This window comes from Rana temporaria, chromosome 2 (assembly GCF_905171775.1).
Source record: "Rana temporaria chromosome 2, aRanTem1.1, whole genome shotgun sequence".
Lineage (NCBI taxonomy): Eukaryota > Metazoa > Chordata > Amphibia > Anura > Ranidae > Rana > Rana temporaria.
This window is the reverse complement of record NC_053490.1, coordinates 93619468-93639976: the sequence shown is the minus strand read 5'-3', so window position 1 is coordinate 93639976 and position 20509 is coordinate 93619468. Positions and strand designations below refer to the sequence as shown.

Below are 20509 nucleotides of genomic sequence, written 5' to 3'. Positions count from 1 at the left end.
TTCTTTGTAGGACTGATTCTCACAAGTTGTTTAAAGGAGCATTCTATGGTCACAGCATACACATCAATTTTATACCATCTGCATTGTAATAGCAATAAGCTGCTAGCATCCTTCAGCTGCCTTTAAACAAGCTTCAAGTAGTGCTAGCTGCTTGTTTAACCCCTTGACGACCGGCGCATGACGATATATGTCGGCAGAATGGCACAGGACATATGGACGTATATATACGTCCCCTTTAAGACACGGCATTGTGGGCGCGCGCCCGCCGCAAGCTCCGTGAGTGTGTCTGCCGGGAGTCCAGCGATTGTCTCACGGAAGAGGAAGAACGGGGAAATGCTGATGTAAACAAGCATTTCCCCGTTCTGCCTAGTGACAGGACACTGATCACTGCTCCCTGTAATCAGGAGCGGTGATCAGTGTTGTGTCACACGTAGCCCCACCCCCACACAGTTAGAGCACATCCCTAGGACACACTTAACCCCTCCAGCGCCCCCTACAGGTTAACCCCTTCACTGACAGTCACATTTACACAGTAATCGCTGTATAAATGTGAATGGTCCCAAAATAGCGCTACAAAAGTGTCTGATGTGTCCACCATAATGTAGCAGTTAAGATAAAAATCACTGATCGCTGCCATTACTAGTAAAAAATAAAATTATTAATAAAAAATGCCATAAAACTATCCTCTATTTTGTAGACGCTATAACTTTTGCGCCAACTAATCATTTTTTTTAGTCCATGAAAGTGAATATATAGGTGATATAAAACAGTGTCCATCAATATAAAATAAAAATTCATTTTATATTGATGGACATTGTTTTATATCACCTATATATTCACTTTCATTGACTTTTGTTCAATTTGTTTTTTAGTTGATTTTTAGTTTTTTCATTAGCACTAGCGCTACATGTATACTTATCACTTCATTCAATGTTGTCACATTGCTGTGTAGCAGCTCATTTTGTTCAGATAAGCACAGTATTTTTTCTTTTTCATGTAGCAGAATACGTAATCGGCCTAAAATGAGGAAAAACAGGGGGGGGGATATTTATTATAGCAAAAAGTAAAAAATATTGCTTTTTTTTCAAAACTGTCGCTCTTTTTTTGTTTATAGCGCAAAAAATAAAAACCGCAGAGGTGATCAAATGCCACCAAAAGAAAGCTCTACTTGTGGGAAAAAAAGGATGTCAATTTTGTTTGGGAGCCACGTCGCACGACCACGCAATTCTCAGTTAAAGCGATGCAGTGCCGAATTGCAAAAAGTGCTCTGGTCTTTGGGCAGCCAAATGGTCCAGGGCTGAAGTGGTTTTAAAGAGGCAACCAGCACTACCATCAAGATCTGTGTTTAACACTTACAATTAATGACAGCCAAATGTGAGATGTTGACGTTCAGCAGGGTATGAAAACATCCATGTACAGGGTACAGGCAGACAGCTACACTGATAGTCTGCAGGAGCCTGAGATTGCACCCGCGATATGCTGATCGCTCGTGCAATGCTTTACAGGCTCCTAATTAAAAAAATAATAATAAATGCACTTTTTTATACCTGCAAAAAGATGTGCATGTATTTTTTTTTTTTTTGTTACAAAGGTGAACTTATCCTTTAATGTCAGCTTTCCTTCATGTATTGAAACACTAGGCTGTGCCAGTGATACTTGAGGTGACCTTCTAAATATTCTTGATATAAGAAAAAATTGAAGTCAACATCTGTTTATTGTGCATTCTCAGGTTCCCAGACAGGCAAAACATTGTCATTAAAATACATAACATCACAGGGATTATCCTTCAATTTATCCAAAATGTTTGGGACTTACAGGATGGGCCACAATGCAGTTCTTGACATGCCGAAGTCCATTAAACATCTTTGTAGGAGACAGGCAGGACGTTGAGCTGCTTATAATGGCAGTATTGTTGACATGAGCATCTAGGTCAGAAAAAATCTTCAGCTTTAATTCCAAATTCTCAGGTACGCATTCCTAAAAAACACAATAAAAAATAATCACCCAAAGCTCAATTATCTTTATTAGCTCCAGTGTCAAGCTGTGGCATGATTTTTTTGCCCCATATACTGTATATAATAAAAAAGTTTCCTAAACTGAATAAAAAAAATAGAACAATGAAAAGACATTATTGTCCAATTGAACACATTTGAAGTCACATGTATTTACTTATGAAGAAGAGACAGGGTTAATTCAGTATGTACAGTTATCTATTCACTCAAATCCACAGACTCCATTGATGAGACCAGCCAGACACACCATTGTCCTACTAGAAAATTGGCAAACATCATTTTGTTTCCTCTGTCATAGCGTCTGCTCCACAGTGGTGCAAAACTGGGGGGTAAATAGAAACGTTGCCCCTTTTATCTATTGTACATTTTACTAAGAAAAGACGAAATAAACATTTTTCTTTTGTTTTTATTATAGGGAAGCATTAACAGGGGACAGTGCAGTCTACAGTCAGCATGTTGGGGCCTTACCATCCTAAGCCATAGGGCTGCGTGTTTCTATTGAGGCAAAAAGTGTAGGGAGACACAACACTAGTCCCTGCATGCACGGGAGAAAGGAGCCACCCTCCCATGAAGCCACATTAAACCCAAAACAAAATCCTGTAAACTGATACATCTGCAAGAGAGCTTGTTCTTTTGGAAAACAACACTTACTGCCTAGATCAGCCTTTTTCAAACCAGGGTGCCTTTAGGTGTCTCCAGGGGTGCCTTGGCAGAATACCTAGAAATTGGCCAAAAAACTGTGGACAAGAAAGCGGGTGGATTTCCAAGTTGTGGGGGACCCCTAACAGTAAAATTATTTTCATAGCGTGGGTTGTCAGCACGCAAGGCAAGACAAGTAATTTGCATCCCCTAATACACATATATTTAGCGCTCCCTGAGTCCCTTTTAACCACTTGACAATGGGGCACTTAAACACCCTTAATAAACCAGACCAATTTTCAGCTTTCGGTGCTCTCACGTTTTGAATGACAATAACTCAGTCATACAACACTGTAACCAAATGAAATTTTTGTCCTTTTTTCCCACAAATAGAGCTTTCTTTTGGTGGTATTGATCACCTCTGCGGGGTTTTTTTTTTCGCTATAATGAAAAAAGAACGAAAATTTGTAAAAAAATGAATTTTTCTTCATTTCTATCATATCATTTTGTAAAAAAGTAAATTTTCCTCATACATTTGGCCCTAAAATGCATACTGCTACATATTTTTGGTAAAAAAAAAAAAAATTTGGATATTATTTAGTCTGGGTGAAAGTTATAGGGTCTACAAGCTTTGGTACCAATTTCTGAAAATTGAACAATTTGATCACACCTGAAGTACTGACAGCTTCTCTCATTTCTTGAGACCCTAACAAGCCAATAAAGTACAAATACCCCCCAAATGACCCCTTTTTGGAAAGTAGACATTCCAAGGTAGTTAGTAAGAGTCATAGTTAGTTTTTTGAAGTTGTCATTTGTTCCCACAATTCTTTGCAAAATTAAGATTTTTTTTTTTTTTTTCATACCAATATTGTCATTATAACAGGTTATTTCTCTCACATGGCATGTATATTCCACAAATGACACCCCAAAATATATTCTGCTGCTCCTCCTGAGTATGGCGATACCACATGTGTGAGACTTTTACACAGCGTGGCCACATACAGAGGCCCAACACCGAAGTAGCAACTTCAAGCATTCTAGGAGCATAAATTACACATCTAATCTCTCAACCACCTATTACACTTTTGAAGGCCCTGGAGCACCAGGACAATGGAAACGCCCACAAAGTGACCCCATTTTGAAAGCTAACACCCCAACGTATAATCTATGAGGCATAATGAGTCTTTTGAACAGTTCATTTTTTTGCAGATGTTTTTGGAAAATGTGGAAAAAAAATGAAAACGCATTTTTTTTACACAAAGTTGTCCATTTATAGGATATTTCCAACACAAGCATGTACATAGCAAAAATTACACCCCAAAAAATATTCTGCTGCTCCTCCTGAGTATGGCGATACCACATGTGTGAGACTTTTACACAGCCTGGCCACATAGAGACCCAACATCCAAGAAGCACCATCAGGTGTTGTAGGGGACACAAAATACACATCCAATTTCCTTACAATCTATCACATTTTTGAAGGGCCTTCATATTTCTAACACAGCATTGTACATACCAAGAGTTACACCCTAAAAATACATTCTGCTGAGTAATGGGTACAAAAAAAAAAGGATTACCTGTGTTTTTAGTAGTGCCAATTGTCCACAGGAGGAGAGCCCTGATCCAGGCAGCAGGCAGGGATGTGGTCAGCGACAATGAATGGAATTGTCCAGGTAGCAATATTGTTCATAGTCGGTACATAGCCAGCAGTGCCAAAATATTGGTCCTGGTAGTAAGGCCAGGAAAGAATGGGGACAGGGGTAGAGGCTTCTCCCACCCAAATCTCTTTGAAGCCTCCGGGCAACCAGACCCTAATCTGGGAATGAGAAAACTAAAAAATTTGTTTTTTCATCCAGAAAAACAATTCTGGAGCCCCTCACATGTGTGAGACCCCTGTGTTCCCACTAGCATAGCAGGGTAAAAGATCAATCCAAGGGGCAGGCAAAAAACGTGGTCAAACAGTCCAGGGTCAATTCCAGAGCAGGCAGAGGTAGGTGCAGTTAAGCGTTAGGCAGAAGCGTGGTCGTATAACAAGCCTGGGTCAGTTCCAGAGAAAGCAGAGGTATTTTTAGCATTAGGCAAAATCGTGGTCGTATAACAGTCCAGGGTCGGTTCCGGAGAAGGCAGAGGTATGTAGAGTGCAGTGGCATAAGGGGTTGTGGAGGAAAATGACAGGGAATATGAATTTTGTTTACCTAATAATTTTCAATAGTGTGGTAACGGCGGAAACATGCACCTAAACAGAGGCCTGGTGTGGAGGGACAATCGGGACAATAAACTGTTGTGTCTCTTCTGACTCCTCCTGTGGCGCACACCGGCATTTCTTCTGACGGGCTGCACCTGTTCGACGGGGGGGGATTTTGTCAGGAAAGTGCCGTTCGTGAAGTCTGCTCACGCAATCAGTGCGAAGAATGTCTGGTGGCATTTCAGGGAACAAAAGGGCGGTGATAACGTCTTCTTGTAGAGTAGATATGGAACAGGATTCTGTGTTGCTTTTTTGTAGATAACATAAGAGTTATAGAAGGCCAAACTGAAAAAAGTAAATGGACACTTTTTTATACCAGTGACGGATTTTCGGGAGGGAAGATAGGGTTCAATCATCTGGTCATTGAAGTCTACGCCACCCATAAATAAATTGTAATCGTAGACACAAGATGGTTTCTGCACTGGGCCGCTTCTTTTGGGGACTTCCACGTAGGTGTCATTTGTGATGGTGGTGAGCATGTGGACATCTCGTCTGTCCCTCCACTTGACAGCCAATAGCTCCTGGTTCCGTAAAGACGTCATCTCTCCTCGTCTCAGCTTCTGATTCAACAATTTTTGGGGGAAGCCCTTTCTGTTTATTCTCACTGTGCCACATGCTGGGGTGTCTCTCCGGTAAAGATTTCTAAACAGGGGCAAGCTGGTATAAAAATTGTCCACGTAAAGGTGGTATCCTTTTCCAAGTAGTGGATAGATGAGCTCCCAGACGACTTTTCCACTTGTTCCGATGTATTCGGGGCATTCGGCGGGATGTAGTTGGGAGTCCTTCCCTTCGTATACAATGAAGGAGTAGATGTACCCCGTGTCTCGGTCACACAGTTTGTACATCTTCACCCCATATCGGGCCCTTTTGCTGGGGATGAATTGTTTGATGCCCAGCCTGCCGTGGAATTTTACAAGGGACTATTTTGTTGAGGGGTATATAACTGGGGGAATTTTTCAGAATTTTTTTTTAGAAGTGGCCGAATTTTAAATAATTTGTCAAAAGCAGGGTCATTTCGGGGAGGGCACTGGGTGTTGTCATTGAAGTGGAGGAATCGTAGAATAATAAAGTATCGGGATCTGGGCATACGGGATGAGAAAACGGGCATGTGGTGGATGGCTTTGGTAGACCAATAGGAGTACCCTTTGTTTTTTTTTGAGAGACCCATATTGAAGGTCAGGCCTAAGAATATTTTAAACTCCTCTACGGTCAGGTCTCTCCAATGAAAGGGGCGGGCATAGCTGGAATCGGGGTTGCTTACAATAAATTGCTGAGCGTAGATGTTGCACTGGGCCACAATAGATGACAATAATTCTTCTGTAAAAACTAAATGAAAAAAATCAATCATGTCAAAATTAATCGGTGTTCACCTGTACACCTGGTTGGGCGGTGAAAGGGGGGATACTTGATGCTCCAGAATTCGAAGGCAGCCACAGGGGGTTTTGAAGGCCATAGGGAAGGCTGGCATGGCCCCTATCCCTTTGGGGCAGAGAGGACACCCTACTGGTGCCTGACCTTTGCTTCACTGCTTGCGGGGTGGACGGCACTGCTTGCGGGGTGGACGGCACTGCTTGCGAGGTGGACGGCACTGCTCGTGAGGTGGACGGCACTGCTCGCGAGGTGGACGGCACTGCACTAGTAGTAGGCTGCTCCACGCCAGAACGCCTTCTTTTAACGGGCACAGGTTCCTCCTCTGAATCCGTATCAGACCCGCTTCCTGTTACGGGCTCATAGGCCGAATCGGAATCGGACAGAGACTCCTCGCAGCTGTCATAGTTTCTGGAAGGCCTGCTCGGTGGTAAAAAAATGTTTTGCCAAACTGGTGGCTAGTGAGGCTGGACTGCAGAACACTGGTGGGCAATAGTGGCACTGCAGTGGCGCAGGTGTAACTGATGGGCAAATGTGGCACTGGTGTGGCTCTGGTTGCACTGCTGTGGCTCTGGGGTCACTGATTAGCAGGCGGCACTGGTGGGCACAGGCGTCACTGCAGTGGTGCAGGTGGAACTGGTGGGCACAGATGGCACTGGTGGGGCACAGATGGCACTGGTGGGGCACAGGCAGCACTGGTGGGGTGCAGATGAGCACTGGTGGGGTGCAGATGAGCACTGATGGGCACAGGTGGCACTGATGGGCACAGGCGGCACTGATGGGCACAGGTGGCACTGATGGGCACAGGCGGCACTGATGTGGCTCAGATGACACTGGTGTGGCTCAGATGACACTGGTGCGGCACTGGTTTGGTACAGGCGGCACTGGTTTGGTACAGGCGGCACTGGTGTGGCACAGGTGGCACTGATGGGCACAGGCGGCACTGATGGGAACAGGCGGCACTGATGTGGCAAAGATGACACTGGTGTGGCTCAGATGACACTGGTGCGGCACTGGTTTGGTACAGGCTGCACTGGTTTGGTACAGGCGGCACTGGTGTGGCACAGGTGGCACTGATGGGCACAGGTGGCACTGATGGGCACAGGTGGCACTGATGGGCACAGGCGGCACTGATGTGGCTCAGATGACACTGGTGTGGCACTGGTGTGGCTCAGATGACACTGGTGCAGCACTGGCTTGGTACAGGCGGCACTGGTGTGGCACAGGCGGCACTGGTGTGGCACAGGCGGCACTCGTGGGCACAGGCAGCACTCGTGGGCACAGGCGGCACTCGTGGGCACAGGCGGCACTGATTGGCACTTATGGGCACAGGTGGCACTGATGTGGCAGTGTTGTGGCACTGTTGTGCACTGGTGTAGGACAGGTGGCACTGGTGGGGCACTTGTGGGGCACAGGTGGCACAGATGGCACTAGTGGGGCACAGATGGCACTAGTGGGGCACAGATGGCACTGCCTGGGGTACAGATGGCACTGCCTGGGGTAAAGATGGCACTGCTGGGGAACAGATGGGGCACTGCTGGCACTTACTTTTATTCAAAAAAATCTCTCTTCTCTTCTCTCACGCTGCAACGGTGTGAGGAGAGGAGAGAGATGACCTGCAGGTGACCCAGCCGCAGGGTTTGTTTACAATTGTGATCGTGCCGTCATTGGACGGCGCGATCACGTGGTAAGGAGCCGCTTCCATTGGCTCCTTACCGCGAGTGCTGTTGCTGCGGGTCCCGTAGACCCGGCGAGCACCGGCGATCGCGTGTGCGCGCCCGCTCGGGCGCGCACAACTCACTCTCTGGGAGGACGTACATTGACGCCCTCCTAGAGTTAAGGAACCGCTCTGTAGCAAAGGAGTTAAGGAACCGCTCTGTAGCAAAAAGACTGGGAGAGTGATGCAGGCTTCAGGAACAGACCAGGATTCGGTGACCCCTGGCAAATCCTCATTCGACCCCCGAGGGGGTTCCGACCCCCAGGTTAAGAACCACTGCATTAGATGATTGAGGGAAAGAAACTGAGGGAGAAGAGAAAATTGGAATACTAATCAGTACCAGTGTGTAAAGGTGTATTTGCTTTGGAAGAATAAATCACTGCTAATGTTTGGTGTCCTACGCATGTGAATGTTGCTACATTATGCAAAACTATTAGTTTATTTTATTTTATTTATTTTAGAATGGGGTGCCTCAAGATTGTGTGGAATTTTAAAGGGTGCCTTGACTGGGAAAAGGTTGAGAAGCACTGGCCTAGATCACCAGATGAAAATAGAAGAAATAAAATCTAAAAAAAGAAAACGAATACAGCCATGACATCTAAGAATTTGTAAGTTGCAAAATACCACCCCAAGAAGGTTCAGGGCCACTCTGTGCAAAATGAACTGCACAGTGGAGGCAAGTATGATTTTTTTTTTTTAAATAACAAAAATTAGGGTTTAGTAACCCTTTAACCGCTTGCCGCCCACCGCACGCAGATATAAGTCTGCAGCATGGCACAGGCAGGCAAAAGCAGTTGTTGCGGGTGCGCCAGTGAGCGCGCCCGTGGGTCCCGGGACTCAATCGCCGCGGAGAGATAGAACGGGGAGATGTTAGTGTAAACACAACATCTCCACGTTCTGCCTAGTGACACTGTCACTGATCGTGTTCCCTGTCATCGGGAACACGATCAGTGACGTGTCACAGCAAGCCACGCCCCCTACAGTAAGAATCACTCCTTAGGGAACACTTAACCCCTACAGCGCCACCTAGTGGTTAACCTCTTCACTGCCAGTGTCATTTTCACAGTAACCAGTGCATTTTGATAGCACTGATCGCTGTAAAAATGACAATGGTCCCAAAAATGTGTCAAAAGTGTCTTATGTGTCCACCATAATGTCGCAGTCACAATAAAAATCGCAGATCACCGCCATTACTAGTAAAAAAAAAAATATTAATAAAAATGCTACAAAACTATCAATAAACGCTTATTGCGATTTTTTTACCAAAAATATGTGGAAGAATACGTATCGGCCTAAACTGAGGAAAAAATAGGATTTTTTGTACTCACCGTAAAATCCTTTACTCTGAGTCCATGGACGGACACAGCTCCTTAAATCTTGACAAGTGGGATATGTTCCCTGTTTACAGGAGAGGACTAGGCAGAAAGATGTTTGTTAATGTAACATGTTTTTAATTATCTGAGTTGAACAGCCTCGCCCAGGGGGCGGTCCCTCCAGACATAACCCTCCTCACTGCAGCATGCAGCCTCAGTTTGTAACAAGCAGTACAAACCTAAAAAGGAGGGGTGGGTGCTGTGTCCGTCCATGGACTCAGAGAAAAGGATTTTACGGTGAGTACAAAAAAATATATTTTCTCTTATCGTCCATGGACGGACACAGCTCCTTAAATCTTGACAAGTGGGACGTCCCCAAGCAGTGTCAAAAACGAGGGGTGGGAAATATATCAGTAAAACCAATTTTAACTTCACCTCAAAACAAGCAGAGCTCTTCAATGGAGGAGGTGCAACTTTAAACAGCCGCCAGCAAAAATTAGCGGCCGAAAAAAACATCATAAGAAGCACTCACAGCAACCATGTAAATTCTGGAAAAAGCGTGAACGGACAAGCAAGTCGCCGCCTCGCACACCTGTGAGACTGACGCATGATGTCGAAAAAAAAAAAAAGAATCCCCAATTGCCTTGGACGAAAGTGCCGTGACCGGAAAGGGTGGCCTGCCCCTTAAGAGCATAGGCCTGTATGACGGCCTGCCTGATCCACCGAGAAATGGTGGTCGACGAGACCGCCAGGCCCTTTTGTGGACCAGACACCGACACAAAAGAGAGTCAGAACTCCGGAACGGAGCTGTAGTAGGCTGGTACACCCGCAAAGCGCGTACCACGCCTAAAAGTATGAAAGGCCAAAACCTCCTTCAGAAGAAGGGAAGGTCGCGGGCGCACCATCACCTAATCCTTATGGAGGATCAAGCATGGCGCCTTGCAAGACAAGACCACCAACTCAAACCCCTCTAACAGAGGTAAAGGCCACTAAAGGGGCCACCTTCTGAGATAGTGTCAAGAGAAAATCTCTCTGATGTTTCCAAAAGGAAGGTTCCTGAAGAACCGAGAGCACCAGAGTCAAAACTCATGGGGGAAGAGATGGGCCAAGAGGGGAAAGTATATGACAAACCCCCTGCCCACAAAAAGGGACCCACCAGGGAACGGGCCGCAAAAAGGCCACTGAAAGAACACAGCCAAGGCTGAAATCTGCCCCCAAACGGTGCTTTAAGCAATTTTTAGATCCACTCCAAGCTTTAAAAACAGCAGGAGTCTGGACACCGAGTATGTCCGTGGACGTCACTCCATCCCTTCGCACCAAGAGATGTAGGCCTGCCAGGTAGATCCTCTGGAAGAAGACTACGGTGCCCTCAGCATTGTTGAGATGACCAAATCAGACAAACCCCAGTCACCTAAAGTCTGGCTTCCAATAACCATGTTGAGCAAGTCAGTGACTGTACAACAGGAGGAAGTATGGGACCTCAAGACGGAGGGACCGCCTGCCCTGGCAACCGCCAGGGTACCTCCACTACCAGGTGCCCGATATAGGCGTACCAAGGACGCAGAGGTCAATCTGGAGTGATTAGAATCATCAGAATCTCCTCAGCCTCCACTCTGTGGAGCAGCCGAGGAAGCAACTACCATGGAGGAACGGCAAAAAGTCGCCGATACAGACCCCACAGGGCCACCAGCACGACTGACGCGTTTGTACCAGATCACTAGACCGGCCACTAACTTCGACACCCTTGCGGCGGAGACGAGCGGCCAGGAGATCCATGCCCTATGAGGCTCACCTCCTGCAAGGGAGCCGAAACACCCCAAGCACTGGCGACGCCAGTAGTTCGCCTGCCGGTATACCTGATGGTAGACTGAAGCCACGGCCGTGGCGTCGTCTGGCTGAAACCAGATTGGTCGACCACGAGGAGAGTAAAATAAAATAAAGAAAATTCTCCTCAGGGCGCTGGGCCCAAAGGGAGCCATACGTCCTTCTCCTTGCTAGGCAGAACGAAACGGAGGCTGCATGCTGCAGTGAGGAGGGTTATGTCTGCAGGGACCGCCCCCTGGGCGGGGCTGTTTAACTCTGTTAATGTAACATGTATTTAATTATCTAACATGTTTCTGCCTAGTCCTCTCCTGTAAACAGGGAACATAACCCACTTGTCAAGATTTAAGGAGCTGTGTCCATCCATGGACTCAGAGTAAAGGATTTTACGGTGAGTACAAAAAATCCTATTTTTTCCTCATCCATGGACGAGAAGAGAAAAAGGTTTTTTTATATCTTTTTGGGGGATATTTATAAATCACAAAAAGTAAAAAATATTGCATTTTTTTCAAAATTATCGCTCTATTTTTGTTTATAGCGCAAAAAAGAAAGGACAATTTTGTTTGGGAGTCACGTCGCACGACCGCGCAATTGTCAGTTAAAGCGACGCAGTGCCAAATCGCAAAAAGTGGCTCGGTCATTTAGCAACAAAATGGTCCAGGGCTTAAGTGGTTAAGCTCCATTTATGAACGGTTTAACTATGAGCATTGTTACTTCTTCAGCAGGAAAATTCATTATGTTTGTTCTCCCTGCAATATTAAAGCGGGGGTTCACCCTAAAAAAAATTCTAACATTACAATGAGCTGACCTGTGACACGGACACTATGCTGGTCGTTTTTTTTTCGTACATACCGTTTTATCTGTATTTTCTCCCCAGATTTCCCGCAGGAGAAGGCGTTCCTATTCACAGGGTAAGTGATTGACGTTCTTCCGACAGGCGCATACAGCGCGTCACGAGTTGCCGAAAGAAGCCGAACGTCGGGTCGGCTCTATACGGCGCCTGCGCACCGACGTTCGGCTTCTTTCGGCAACTCGTGACGCGCTGTATGCGCCGGTTGGAAGAACTTCAATCACTTACTCTGTGAATAGGAACGCCCACTCCCACGGGGAATCCGGGGAGAAAATACAGATAAAACAGTATGTACGAAAGAAAAAAAAAGAAAAAGAAAAGACCAGCATAATGTCCGTGTCACAGGTCAGCTCATTGTAATGTTAGAATTTTTTTTTTAGGGTGAACCCCCGCTTTAAATACAAACTTACAATTTTGGGGCATAGATAGATTGCATTCCTCCTGGAGGTGCTCCAACAGAATTAGGGAACTTTTCAGGAGGGAGAGTAAATAGATTTACAATCTTTGATCTTCACCAGGGTTTAAATATAAAACTTGGCATAAATTGTTTAATTGAAACCATCTCAATTTAGATTTTTGAGATTCATAATTATTAAAGGGTATTTATGGAGTGAGTGTTTTTTTTTTTTTTTTTTTTTTATTGGATTCCTTTCCATCTTAATTTAGTGCTATTGTTTTCTTTTTAGGATTTTTCATAATTTTTAAATGGTATTTGTACAATATGTGTTTTAACGTAGTCACGTTAACGTTTACATATAAATATAAATCTAGGGGTGATATTTGATGCTAGTTTACCCTTTGATCCATATGTACAAAATGTTGTCAGAACATCTTTTTCCCACTTGAGCAATACTGCTCGTCTGCGTCCTATGCGATCAATACCTTGGTCACATGTTGACAAGTGACATATGTTTCAGCACTGATCAAGTGATAAGCTACAAGAAGGTGCCCAATGTTCTGTGAAATGTAAAGCCTCAATTTCCATTGAATGGTAAAGTAGAGAATCATTGTAAAAAAAGCTATAACCTGCAATCCTCTCCCAACAATGGGTTTTGATTTCTCCCCCTAGATCTAGTTTGCAATCCATAAGTCTGAATGACAGCTTTACTGCTCTGTGTTTGTGAAACCCAGCTATATGACACACTTTGAATTGCTGCACATTTTTTGTGAATTGCAGCAAATCTTAAGCTGGTTATAAGCCACTGTAAACATATTTGTTCAGGGCAGCAAGAGAACCATCAAAGGTTTAGGTTTCTGTGCAAAGCCATAAAATGAGTATAAAGAATAGAGCCATTGTGTGAATGGACAGTGAAAGGCAATGCCTCGCAATTCGGATCATATGATAACTAGAAGTAAAAAACCTCAAGGTTGCAAGAAACCCAAACCTGTCCTAATTATACAAAAGCATGAAGGCATGAATGGCCTATTTGCTGAAAGACTCATTTATACAGCTATAATTGTAGTTTGCTTTTGGACCACTCCAATGGAGTTTTTGTCAATGCACAATCAACCAATCCAGACAGGGGCACCGTGGCCCTGCTGAAAGAACAAACTTTGAACTTTGCAGAGAACGTCACGATCTAATAGTTGACTTCAGAAGGAGTAGACAAGCCTGCGACTATTTTCTGTGCTTTGAGATACCTGGCTAGACTGTTAAATAGAAGAGAAAAAAAACACTCCTAATCTAATGCCATGAAAGATGATTTTACTTTCACAAAGATAAATAACACACACTTACATGTAATACTATGAGACATGTCAATATCTGTTACAATTTTGAAATGTTTTCAAACCCAATGAGAAAGAAGAACTCCAATTTAAAAAAAGTATTCTCAAACAGGTCTTTGCTCATCTTTGTTGGGAAAATGATGCATCTAGACATAAGATGGCAGTGGAAAGATCCAACCACCAAACAAGTATTGCATAAACAAACGTGGCTCTATTGGCCATAAATGTAGGCTCCAAACCAGGGTTTCTCAACTAGCGTTCCACAGAACCCTAGGGTTCCTCCAGAGGTTGCTAGGGGGCTCCTTGAGCAATCAGCAATTTCTGCCTTGCAGATAAGTTCCCACTGACACCACTGATCTTTTTAGCAATCTGTAAAGGGGTCATTTCCAATGTACACAATTGTAAGGAGCAATCTTCCCAGTGACCATGACACTAATGTATCATGAGTTGTAGATGTAGTAAATTTTTAGCAGGGGTTCCCGAGTCCACAAAGTTATTTCAAGGGTTCCTATGAGTTGAAAAGGTTGAGGAAGGCTGCTCTAAACAGACTCCCGTGGCCCTTGATTTATCTTGAGTGAACATAGGTGATGGGCTGGAAACATTCAAGTTGGCCAATCTGCCATGAGACAATGGGTATCTGCAAACACCACACACTGCCCATCGACATTCAAACCAAACCATGCTCATCTGGATTGGGCAAATTAGGACTAGTCATGAATGGGCAGAAGTTTGTGTTTGATTCGGTGTGACATTTGTCCATTTTCAAATTTTTTATTTCAACTCAAATACTTTTTTTTAACCTGAGCTTTCATATTTCAGATTATATCCATACTTTTCAATATGCAATTATTTCTTCAAAATCACATTCATTATGCCATCTTATTCATGTTACAGTTACCAGGACTGTCCCTTCAAAGCTAGTACAGCAAACAGGTTTGATATTGGTGATCACAGCATTTATGGGATTGAGAGTTACTGTACTTGTGGTCTGCAGTAGCAATATGACTGCTGGGTACTGTCACTTAAAGATCATGGCCATCAGCCTGGGAAAGAGCCAGTAAAGTGCCTTCAAAGCTGTCTACCATAAGTATACAATAAGAAGGTAGAAGTTTTTTATTTATGCACCTTCCCTCTATTTTGTTGCCCCATGTTACAGATCTTTGTGACTCAACATTTCCATACACCTCAACAAAAATATTGTATTCAGAACATTCACTTTCTAATGTTTTATTTTTTGAAGATGAAATAATCAAGGTATAGTAAACCGTCATGTGAAAACATTGTTTTGCCCTATGTATAGCTGCCAGAAACACAGACCAGATAAATATTCCAATTGCACACCTTCCTGGAGAATGGCCAAATAAGAAAAAGATGGTGCTGAAGCGATCACCAGCAGGGAACTGGAACAGCAATCATGTGAATATATTCGCCAGCACACCGAGGATCGTATAAAAAACGTCCAAAAAATGTATTGCTATTTTTGTGATGGTTTCTTTGCAATACATTTTTTGGACGTTTTTTATACGATCCTCGGTGTGCTGGCGAATATATTCACAGAAACACAGACCAGGCTGTTACCAGTGCAAGTGTAGGACCGGATTTGCGTACCGTTTTTGTGGACCCAGCACGTCTTATACCAGGGATCCTCAAACTACGGCCCTCCAGCTGTTGCGGAACTACACATCCCATGAGGCTTTGTAAAACTGACATTCACAGACATGACTAGGCATGATGGGAATTGTAGTTCCTGAACAACTGGAGGGCCATAGTTTGAAGACCCATGTCTTATACTGATATGTTTGAACTGCAAGCAAAACAGGTCAAATACATCCTTTTTCTTACCATATTTTGTGTATTGCATTTGCATGGGAAAGTTTGCATTTGAAGTGAACACCTATGTACATGAGCCATTAAGTGATTTCAAGGGATGCTGTCCTGCTGAGCCATAGTTTCTTGCAGTGGCGGTGCGTCCATAGAGGGTGCAGGAGCGCCGCCCCCTCTCTCTCCTGCACCGCAACTGATCAACAATACATAAATTCATGCATTGCATGAATCCATGTATTGTTGCTGCCGTCCACTATTCAGATGGTTGGCCCCTTGGTGAGCGCCGGCCATCTGAATAACGGCAGCTGGTTGGCTTTGGAAGTGCCTATCAGAGCCAGTGCCTGAGGGCTGTAATCGGCTTCCAAATAGTTAACCAGTGGACGCACGGGGGTGCGTTCCCTGGCTAACTCCGACAGGCATCTCAGCCAATCAGGTTCAACGGTTCTGGTTACCGGTAACCTGATTGGCTAAGGCGTCATCAAGGGCGGGAGAAGACATCGAGGGAACGTGGAAGGAGGATGGCTGACCCCAGAAAGGCAAGTGCCGGTCGGGGGGGGGGGGGGGAATATGGCAGCATTATACAGGGCACAGTGGCGACAATTGATGGGCACAGTGGTGACAATTGATGGGCACAGTGGCTGCGTTTGATGGCATGGAACAGTGGCTGTGTTTGATGGCATGGCACAGTGGCTGCATTTGATGGCATGGCACAGTGGCTGCATTTGATGGCACAGTGGCGACAATTCATGGCATGGCACAGTGGCAAAAATTTATGGCACAGTGGCGACAATTCATGGCATGGCACAGTAGTGACAATTGATGGCACAGTGGCTGCCTTTGATGGGCACAGTGGCTGCCTTTGATGGGCACAGTGAGGCTGCAATTGTTTTTTTTTTTCCGTTTGTTTGCGCCCCCCCAAAAATTTTGAGCACTAGCCGCCACTGGTTTCTTGTAATCTTAAGGCTAGGTTCACACTACTGCGAATTCTTTTGCGAATTTGAGCCGTTGCGATCGCTCAAATTCGCAAGTCATTTAAATAACATTGTTTTACATTAGTGCAATTCACATCAGTGCGGTGCGAATCTAAGCTGCATGCAAAAAGGGTCCTGTGCGAATTCAGCTCCATAGACTTCAATATTAATTGTTATGGAATCGCATTGATGGTTCACATATGTGCGAATTCCACCACACTACTCTCCAAAAAAACAGGAAGTACACAGGAAGTTAACACCTTTTTTTTACATTATGATTCCATTGGCTAAAACATCAATTTTACAGCTATGTCCAACTCCTGAAATTTGCGGTAAATTCGCACCTCACAAAAAAATTAACAAATTAGCAGTGCAGCAGTGTGAACCTAGCCTTAAAGTGGAATTCCAGCTTAATCCTTGTGTTTTAGTATTGAACAGAGTGACCAAGGGCTCAGACTTCCAGCAGGTTTTCACTGCTGACTTTATCCCCACACTGGGGAGACCTCCTCAGTGCCTTTTCCACTGGCAGGTGTCATCAGGATAGGAAGGTAAGGAAAATCAGAAAACAAACAATAATAAAAAACTGACAGTGATTGTAAAGGAAACCTGTAGTAAGGGTAATATGCCACTGCTAATGTCCTTCTAAAAATGCTAGCCGACTGGCCATCATTCTAATCGTCTGGGTCACTTACCCAGAAGAAGCAGGCAGCAAGTGAAGAGCATCTGCATACTGGCTCAGAAAGCACTAAAGACATTGGATCAGTAGGACAGCCAGACAACTAGCATTTTTAGAAAAAGGGGTCAACAATGGTATATTTTTTTATCACCAAACGTTTTCTTTAGGGCTGGGGAAATTAAAGATTAATTCCTCGATTAATCTTTAATTCTTTTGATCGATCAAAATTCTTGACGTCACCGGACAGCCTGGACAGTGAGACTTACCCTGCTGGATGCGAGCAAACTGCACCCATTGGATTGAGGAACATTTGCATCTGTGGAGCAGGAGGATGCATCAGGCTCCATCAGGGGAAGGGGGCAAAAATAACCATTGTTTTTCTGTCCTAAGCAGTTTTGTGCAGACAATTCTTTGTGTATCGGCAACATTTGTTCCAATGCGAAAGACTGTTCAGTTCTTCAGGGTATATTGTCAATAAAATGCGATCATGTCTGCTTCCAGAAAATATAAACACTCTGGTATGTCTGCGTGACTGGCTAAAGTGATGCCTACTTGCCTACTATAAAGTGACCGACAGTCAATATACTAGATACGTTTTATAATTAAAGTTAAACTAACTTTCTACGTTTTTGTTAAAGTTTAATAAGAAAAAATTACTTATGTCAGTGCTACATTTTGAATTTAAAACATATTTGTGTGAACTGTGAAGTTAAGTCATGGATTGTGGAAACTAACTAGTGTCGGGTGATTGTATATAGTGTATACCACATTTACCACTGACTAATGCAGAGTTGCAATGCAAGGAAATCAGCGAAAAGTAGTCGGATCTGTATGTGCGTTACAATTAATCGAAATTGGTCGATTAATCGATTAAAAAAAAAAATCGATTCATCGAACACGAAAATTTTAATCAGTAGCAGCCCTAGTTTTCTTTATTCTTTTATTTAAAGCGGAGGTCCACCTAAACAAAAAATATTAAAAGCCAGCAGCTACAAATACGGCAGCTGCTGACTTTTTATAAATGAACACTTACCTGTCCAGGGTGCCTGCGATGTAGGCACCCGAAGACGAGCAATCGCTCGTCTCTCTGCTGCCCCCTCCGCCCTTCCTCGGTGAGGGAATCAGGAAGTGAAGCGTTGTGGCTTCCCTGCCCGGTTCCCTACTGTGCATGCGCGAGTCGCGCTGCGCATCTTCACTGGAACCTGCTGAGTTCTGGGAACTGTGCGTTTCTCAGAAGACAGCGAAAGGGACGGGAAGTGTCATAGATACCCGCAGATTCTGCGACTATTTATGCCCGGAAGCGAGTGCAAAAACTTGTATTATACAGGTATCTGCACCCCCCCTCCCCCTTGAAAGGTGCCAAATGTGACACCGGAGGGGGGTGGGGTGGGGGGTTCCAAAAAGCGGAGGTTCACTTTTTGTGTGGACCTCCGCTTTAAGGTGACATGAGGATTGCATAAATATTAAATTATTTATATAGGCTAACCTGTACTACAAGTTCCACCTCTCAGTATCACAATTTACTTTGCCAAGATAGCAATTACTTGCATGCCAATGACCAAACTGAATCTATAATGCAGTCAGTGATGTATGATAAAAGTGGTATGTTTCTGGACCCAAAAGCCCAATTTAAATAGCAGACTTCCTTTCTTCATTTCCGTATTTTAGTGAAACAATAATGGTAGCTAACAAGTGAGATTAATCAGCGAACTGCCAGTGCCAAAGTTATACAGAAAACATTGATACTGTGCTAATGTTGGGAAGTCCATTTCATTTTACTGCAGTCATTTACTGAGTTCTATTTTGTCATCTGCAGCAAGACTACATGGAACCTTCAAAGTAGTAGGGTAGGCAGCTTCCTGTACTTTGTACTAACTCTTCTTTCTACATTTCATGCATCATCAATTGAATTCAAAATTCCCAAGGTCGGTTTAAATTTGATTTATTATCTTTGTCAAATAAGAAGTAAATTCCCCTGGTTTGTTTGTACCTATAGGTAGGCCTATAATGAGACTTACCTATAGGTTCTGTAAATATCTCCTAAACTTGCACTTAGGCGATATTTAGTGTATACCTGCCGATGACATAATCAGCGCATGCGCTCTGAAAGAACTGCCACCCGTGCCGTTTCTTCAGAGCCGTGTGCCTTGACCTGCGGCGCAGGAGTGACGTCATCGCAGCTTTTGTCACTCACAGTACCAGAGCCCGCGAACCCGGAAGAGGTCAGCCGTCTCAGCTGTGTGCGGGCGCCGTTGTGGGGGCTTTGTTTTAAAGGTAAGTATTTCATAATGAGCTAGTATGCGATGTGCAGCGTTCTCCCCCACTGAGCTGTTGTGTTCTGACAGAGGGACGGCCCCCGCCAGAACACTCCGATCAGTGTTTCCTGCCATTGGCTGAGAGCATTGGTCGGGAGTCAGTTGGCTGCTAGTTTCACAGCATGCACGTTCGACAGAAGCCAGCCAAATAGACAGACCCACATACACACAGGCAGAATGTCGGCTGTTTTTTTTTGCCCCGACATTCTGCCCGTGTGTACGGGGCTTTAGAGAAGGCAAAAAGTCTACAATAATATAGACTCATTTTTTTATATTATATATATATATATATATATATATATATATATATATATATATATATATATATATATATATATATATATATATATATATTATAAAAAATAAAATGATATTATATTTTATTATATATATATATATATATATATATATATATATATATATATATAAAAATAGAAAACATTTGGGGGTTCCAAGTAATTTTCTAGCAAAAAAAAAAAAAATAGATTTTCACATGTATGTGAGAAGTGTTAGAATTGGCCCGGTATTGAGGTGGTTAAGCATATATCAAAGAAATTTGAAATGGAAATAATTTCTACCATGATGCCCTGTTAGGACATGTCATGGCTGGATATTACTGCAACCGTGCCAGTCTTCGATACTTAGAACAGGGAAGGGCCTGCTTACATTATCTTTAGATTTTAATTGTAGAATTTCAAACAGATTCTATCCTATGGAATGTAACTGTGCATTACAATCTGGACAGCATTCTTTTTTAAAGGTATATGCTGCAGATCTTTACATACACATCATTTCATAAACAAACTACTATAACATTAATTTTCACAGATTTAGAAGAGAAACTGTACAGTGTCAAGAAGACAGACCAGGCTGTGTAAGTTTACTAAAACTGGAAAGTGCAAAATCTGATGTAGATCTGTATAGAAACCAATCACCTTCTAGAATTTTTTGGGTCAAAGCTTAAAGAGGTTGTAAACCCTCATGTTTTTTCACCTTAATGCATCCTATGTATTAAGGTGAAAAAACTTCT

The 20509-nt window shown here is 43.7% G+C and overlaps 1 protein-coding gene across 1 annotated transcript in view; it reads right to left on the bottom strand.

Moving 5' to 3' along the window:
- Positions 1 to 20509, bottom strand: part of CRYL1 (crystallin lambda 1) — a 171771-nt gene that overhangs the window by 44896 nt on the left and 106366 nt on the right. The window contains 1 exon segment of the mRNA XM_040340537.1: positions 1813 to 1977. Coding sequence (XP_040196471.1) covers positions 1813 to 1977 — 165 coding nt within the window.